The sequence below is a fragment of the Coffea arabica genome, chromosome 11e (assembly GCF_036785885.1).
Source record: "Coffea arabica cultivar ET-39 chromosome 11e, Coffea Arabica ET-39 HiFi, whole genome shotgun sequence".
Lineage (NCBI taxonomy): Eukaryota > Viridiplantae > Streptophyta > Magnoliopsida > Gentianales > Rubiaceae > Coffea > Coffea arabica.
This window is the reverse complement of record NC_092331.1, coordinates 13,416,409-13,423,946: the sequence shown is the minus strand read 5'-3', so window position 1 is coordinate 13,423,946 and position 7,538 is coordinate 13,416,409. Positions and strand designations below refer to the sequence as shown.

The window sequence follows — 7,538 nt, the reverse complement described above, 5'->3', positions numbered from 1 at the left end:
GATAACACGAGACACAAGATTGGACAGATTTTGGACAGCAAGACACAACGACAATGGACTCTTGCGACTCCACTTCGTTTGGACAAAATTGACTCTACGGACAGAATATTGTTTTTGCCAAGCGACAACACAAAACCACGGCCACAAATTTTAAGCAACAACGGGATAAACTTCGGACAGAGATTTAAACCAAACGGCAACACATCTATGGACAAATATCAAGACAACGAATAGGCACAATAACGGACAGAAATTGAAGACTCAAACGGACAGCAATTACGGCAATGAAGAAACAAGACTTTGGCAGATTTTTGTTGTTTTTTTTCAAGACGCAACAAGGAACACGGCAGTGGACTACAATAAACCCTAGAATGAACTAAACAAGAACAAGAAAGTGGATATAACGGATTGATACCTCAACCAACTCTGAAGCCAATTCATACGCTCCTCGGTCAACTTGTTCCGAGACACGTAGCACGATTGCCCAATGATTTAGAAGTATGATCAACCGTTTGGGATTTGCGGAACCTAAGACCAAGAGGGACAATGCAACTTGGTAGAAAGTGGTAGAACGGCAACTCCAATTGAGGTGGTTACTCAAGTAGATAGGCCGGATGAACAATCAAGGACGTCACGCGGATTGCTCAAAACCCTTGCCAAGCAAGTATGGATGCAACTCTCGAAATTGTAAGAGAAACAATGTAAATTTTATTGTCAAAGTTCGTAACCCTTTGTTCGTACAAGATGAACCCTTTTATAGGCTAGCAACCAATGCCAAATCCGATTGGAACAAGGATTGTCATACTACTAAATCTACCTAAACTAGGAAAGAGAGTTCGGCCATGCTTGTGGCTATGTGGGCCGAACCTTTAATTGAAAAATTGAAAAACTAACTAATGAATTAAAGCCAACTATCAAACTAACATGCGGCCACTCCATTAAGCTCAGGCGTGGTCATCACTTGGGCACTCATGGGCATGGAGCAATGTGTAAACAACTCGCTTAGCAACTTCCAAGCCTTCAATGTTCCTATGGACCCCTTGTTGGTTTTGAACATTTCGAACAAGGGCTTGAAGAGACTCTTTGAAGAGCTTGACCCGTGCACGTGTCACTGGGCTCAATGGAACTCGCACTTGATCATCACCATCACCATTCGTGCACACATCACATCCCAGTTTCCAAAATTATAACAAATGAAATTTTCCAAAAATTTTGAAAAAATTACTAAAATTAGAAAATACCAAAAAATGCATAATTTAAACAAATATTCGAGTCGACTCCGAATTGATTCGGATATATTGGCTGATATCATGCATCACGGATTTGAATCGGCCAATATCGGTCGAGTTAGAGAAAGTTGTCATGAATATGATAATATCCGCAATTCGGAGATCGCTATTGTACCGGTTCCTTTCGTTCCAATTACGACTCGGCCGATAGGTATCGATATCGGCCGATATGGCAAACCATGGTTCCAATTTTCATTTTCAGTAGTAGAACATACTACACCGAGTGCAGGAGTAAGAGCCAAGGAAAGCAAGTCAGCTGGGTCCGGCTAGTAAACAGTATACAGAGGGAAGTAATCGACAAAGTCTTCTAAAGCCAGAAAAAGTACGTATTATCCGGTTCCATGCTGGACCAATGGATTCCTTCCAAAGGAGAAGGAGTCTGGCTACAATGTTCCAAGAGTACATTGGGACAGAGAAATAAAAATCAAGGAATTTTTATCAAACTTGCTCGAAGGTCATGCAAGTTTCATGTTCCTTATGAAGTGCCAAATCGGAACTCACAATGGTGATAGAAATTGTCTTCACTCAGTTTAAAGAAATCACAGAGAATGAGAGACTCAGCTTGAAATGTATGGAAGAATTGGCTTTTGGATTAACATCTATCTATAATTCTTTTCCAACTGATGAAGTCATTGGAGAACCTATGAATAAAATTGGTCTTTGGCTATCTGATATGCTCAAAAAGGTTGATGTTTTGAAGGCAAAGCGTGAAGAGCTTTATCTTCAAGTCCCAATACTAAATTTCCCCAAGAATCCTGCACCATGCTTCATTGAGTTTCTACAGCAAAAATTAAAACAGCTGATGAAGTCGAATCGTGATTTAGTCGCACATTTGACCCATCATATTCAAACCATTTCTGAGGACCAGTAATACCTCAAGTGCATGCTTTGCACGTGAATATATTTTTCCAAAATATAAAACCTTTAATATATTAAATTTTGTGCAAAACTTTGATTATTAGCACAATATAAACTAAGAAATTATATAATGAACAAAATTAAACAATTGGTAATTGTACAAAAAGTTTATTGTGTTCAAAACAATTAAAAGTTTATTGTGCATTCTATAATTATAAAAACTCTGAAGATGGATGATTATCATATTTAAACTAAGTTATTGGTATAATATTGACTAAAAAACTATATAATGAGCAAAATTAAGCATTGCTAGTTGTAGAAAATGTTTATTAGATACAAAGCAATTAAAAATTTATTGAACTCTGGAGATGGAAGATTATCATGTTGCATATTTTGCTTGGATTGTGATAGTATGAAGAGGAAATTTTCTATGTTCTATCAAATCAGTGTATACAACAAAACCTGAGTAAAATACATACTAAGACGTTATGATTTGGATACAATAAGTTTTTATCAATTTCAGTAGTTGTAACCTTTTTGCTATATTTTTAATAATTATCGATAATTTTTTGAAGTTTTCTTAGACCATATGATATAATATAGTGAATTTAATCATCAATTTAACCTTTTGTTTTCTCAATAACTGCTTATAATATTTTGCCTTTTTATTAATTATGATTTTCTTCTAAACCAATATGTATATAAAATATAGTTAACTTTAATTATCACATACAAGAATATAATAATTGGAGATGAAGAAAATGATTGGCTAATATAATTGTAAGTGGGCAGTTTTTAACTTTAATTACCAATATTTTTGAGATGTAATTTATTGAAACTTTTCATTTTTCTTATTAGTGTTATGATTGAAATGCAAATAACTTTAATTAAAAGACATGAGGGTAATTTAAATATAACAAAAACTAAAATCAAAATATGCTTACACTTACACTCCCCTGCCAAGACTCATTAAACTTTTTATATGCTCCCTCCACTCCAATAAATTGGTCGTGCTTTGGGAATCTCACATTTTTTCAACAGTGGTCAGATTTCAAAAGGTTATGGGTTATGTTCCAAGAATGCCCTGCTTGAATTAGCTATGTAGCCTGACGTGTTGCTCCATTGAAGGTAGGATAGAGTGGTAATAAGATTGTGGGACCCATACCTATAATATGTTTTCAAGTTCTTTTGGTGAAAGTGCAATGCATGAATCCTGCTAGTTCTAATCTAACATGACACTCACACACCATCAAATGGAAATTCTCTATTTCATAGGTGAACTTTGGGGCCCACTAAAATAAAAGAATCTTGCTGTAAGATTTAAGGGTATCAATGGAAATCGGTGAAAGTTTTATTGCCATTATTTGTAAGTAATACTAATTTTGGGACGGACAAAAAAGGAAAGTATTACACTTCTAATGGGATGGAGGGAGTGGCGATGATTTTGAGTTCTTGGTATCTTATTTAATATATTTCATAGAGAAAGACATAGAGAATGAAGGATCAAAGGAACTTTGTACACGTCTTATTCATGTGGCATATGAGGCAGAGTCTGTCATTGATTCGTCGGCAGTCAAAAATGGTGATTAGTGGAACCAATTTCTGTGGCTTTTTCACATCTCAGAAGAGATCAGACTCATTAAGATTCAGGTCAAAACATTTCAAAGCAAGGCCTTTGATGTGGGAGTCTAGAATATTGTGCAGACTACAAGGCATGAGATTCCACAGACTAGAGCCACTGGAACTGGTGACGATGTGGTGATTCTCAATGATCAGCAGAAGGCAAATAGTTAATCGACTTACAAGAGGATCACTGCATAGAGATGCTATCTCCATTGTTGGAATGCCTAGAATCGGTAAAACAACTTTGGCTAACAAAGTGTATGATGACCCTGAAATTGTCGGGTACTACCATACTCGTGCATGGTGTTATGTTTCACAAGTATACACCGAAAGAGACCTCTTGCTTGAAATTTTGAGCCACATTATACAGCTTGTTGATAATATCCATTCAATGGAAGATGAAGATTTGGAATTGCTGTTGTGTCAAAGCTTGGGGAGAAATCAGTACCTTATCTTTATGGATGACATGTCGGATATTGGGGCATGGGATGACTTACAGAGCTCTTTCCCAAATGACCAAAATGGAAGTACAATTTTGATAACCAGTAGTCTCTCTGGTGTGGTTTTCAAAGTCACACTAGAAAGTAATCTTTTTAATCTTCGTCCACTCTCTGATGATGAAACGTGGGAGTTACAAAGAATGAAGATATTTCCTAAACAATGCTGCTCTGAGGAACTATGGGAAGTCGAGAAGGACAATGCCAGGAAATGTCAAGGGCTGCCTCTTTCATTTGTTGCAATTGCAGGTCTCCTTAAATGGAGAAACATGAAACCAGAATCATGGAAACAAATTGCACGTAGTTTGAATCCACTCATTACCAGTGATCCTCAGAGACGATGCATGCAAATCTTAGAACTGAGTTACAAGAATTTGCCAAATTGGCTCAAAGCATGCTTTCTTTGCCTTGTAGTATTTCAAGAAGACGAGGAGATTTCAGTTCAAAATTTGACATGGCTATGGATGGTGGAAGGGTGTTGGCACAAAAAAAATGGGGACAGCGGAAGTAATTTTGACACATAAAAATATGTGGAAAGAGGAGGAGAACAAATATTTAACAAATTCTCAATAATTTAATTGACTCAAAACTCAACAATAATAATATTAAATCGTAGCCTTCAATCACGACAACTTTCAAATCACAACTATTGGAATTTCTCTCAAACCCACTCTCTAGATTTAACTCAACTCCAAGTAATAACTTAGTAGAATGATAATATTTATAGATTCTTAAACTTCCTAAAACAAATATAATTGTAAACCAAAACTTACTTAGAAACTAATTTTAGATTTCCTAATCTAATATAGAAACTAAACAAATAAGATACCAAAAAGAATTAGGAAACTAAATACTAAAATAGATTGGTTTAATTTCCTTCATTGCCTCCCTTAAACCAAAGTCTTGATGTTGTCATCTCCAATGCCATCATGAGTTTAAATTTCCATGAAAAATTCAATTGTTGTATAGATGACGCGGAACTCCAACTTGCAAGTGATCTTCAATTTCATCTTTACGGGTGGTAGTTGACAAAACTTGTATTTCTCAAACAATTTCTTGGCTCGATCACTTCTGTCAAAAAGTCAAACATGTTCACCCATGCTTCATTGCATACACCATAGTTCAATTCATCCATGTCGATCGAGAAAATTTCTTGAAATCACGAAATCATACTTTTCACTGCCAAAAATTTCAACACCATCATGAACTTGTTTTGATTCGTCCATACCAATAACCACATTAGTTTTAGTTACCCCATAAAACTCAACTAATTGTCTGCCTCACTATTGTTTTTAACCAAGTTTATCATTTGATTTTTCTTTTCAAAAAATCCATCAATCCCGACAAAATTAACAATTTCTACGTTACCACAATCTTCAATTACATCAGTAATTTCACTAATAATTTTGCTTTCTTTATCAACCACTTGCGAAATTTCTTTTTGAAGAAATTCCTCATCTTTATGTGCACCTACAACTTCTGCAATTTCTTCTTTTTTTGACTCATCAAAAAATTCTGTTTCTTTTTTCTTGTCACAAATTTCTTTTTCACCATGACCACAATAAGAATTAATTAAAAATTTTCAACCTTCTTTTGCCGTCATTGCATGTATGAATTTATTCACTACATGCAACTGCAGTTGAGTGTTAAGATAGTAGAATACCTTACAATCCAACTGTCTATTTGTGATACCCCAACTTTTAGGATACTATTGTTGTTTAGTCTCAAAGAGGATATTACGATTTCTTTAGTTTATTTTTAGTTTAAGACATTGTTTTGTTTTAAAGACTAGAAACCCTAAATTCTAGAAACCCTAAAGTCTAATCAAAACCCTAGTTTTCACTTGTGACTAGTCGGTTTTCTTACATTTCTCATATTTCAACCGAAACCCTAATTGTAATCTATGCAATTGTAAAACCCCTCATATTTTCTGAAAATTCCCTTTAATTTGGAATTTGTTACTTTAAAATAACTTTAGTATACATTCACTTCCCCAATAGCTACAACTAATTATAAAAACAAGGGTTTCCTTTTACTTTCTTCGTTATGATAAATTAGGGTTTTCGCGTCTTTTCGTAGTATGATTATTCGGTACGGAGTGTGTATCCAATTTGGTGATTAAGAGTGAGTTCTAGATGATATTAAGAGTATGATTAGAAGTGAAAATAATAAGTTAGTGAATTATAAGTTAAAACCCTGGTATACGCGATTTAAGGAAAAACGGGTTGAACCGACGGGTACCGTTTGTTATCGGATGAGTGCACCACTTGAACACTATTTTATTACCTTAATCTTCTCACTTTTATTTTAGCAAAATTGGCCCTAAATATCTTCTTCAAAGGGCCGAAATTCTTGACCAGAAAATCATGGAAAAAGAAACAAAATTGACTTCCAATCAAAAGGTGACACTTGTCCAATTTTGACCCAAATGAATTCCTATCATCTTAACCTTCTTGAAGCTTCAAATCAGCCACCATTTCTGCACATTCCAGCCGTGAGAGTGAGAGAGAAAAGAGGGAAGAAACCATTCAATTTCCATCTTGATTTTAGCTTAATTTGAGTGAAAATCCAAAAAACTAAACCGATTAAACCCTTCCTTTAGTACCTAAGAGCCTTTGTGTGGTGAAACTTTGGAGGGAAAGGTTGTGGTTCTCTCTTGCTAGCAGCTTTGGTGAGTTATTTTGGTTTCCTATCCTTTCCTTGCATTTAATCTTGTTAAAGTTTAATTAGAAGCTCTTAATCTTGCCTTATGACGGTAAATTTGTTAACTTGGAATGATATATTGGAATATGGAGCTAGAGTTTATATTCTCAGCCATGATTATGGTTATCTACCTCTTAATGGATGTTATTGAGTTAGTACTTGGTGGATTGATGACAGAATACTTGTTGGATATGAAATTCTAGAGGAAAAGTTCAAATTCTAGATTTGAGTTTTATTATTGCCCTATTCTGCCTGATTCTAGTTCACCATGTTAGAGGCTGAATTAGGCTTAGTATAAAACATAAAAGTTGTATAGAATGATATTTTATAGGTTCCTGAAAAATTTCAGCTCAATCGGAGCAATGTAGCTTGTGAAAAGACAAAAATACCCCTGACTCTCATAGGTTTAGTCCAATGGACAGTTTTGACATTTCACCAAACTAACCGTGTCTGTTCACCATGATCCGTACTGATTTAGCATTTAGACAAAACACAAAAGTTGTAGTGCTATGTCTTAGCTTTCCAACACCCCTAGAATCACATCAATCGGACTTCGGTAGCCTGAGTT

The 7,538-nt window shown here is 35.1% G+C and overlaps 1 protein-coding gene across 1 annotated transcript; it reads left to right on the top strand.

Moving 5' to 3' along the window:
- Nucleotides 1-3,915: 3,915 nt before the first annotated feature.
- On the top strand, nucleotides 3,916-4,791 carry LOC113718103 (putative late blight resistance protein homolog R1B-16). Its single transcript, XM_027243022.1, has one exon. The coding sequence runs from the start codon at nucleotides 3,916-3,918 to the stop codon at nucleotides 4,789-4,791; it is 876 nt and encodes a 291-aa protein (XP_027098823.1).
- The last annotated feature ends 2,747 nt before the right edge of the window (nucleotides 4,792-7,538 follow it).

Excerpts from the sequence above, each read along its gene's own strand:
- LOC113718103 (XM_027243022.1), top strand. The coding sequence starts at position 3,916 with ATGATCAGCAGAAGGCAAATAGTTAATCGACTTACAAGAGGATCACTG.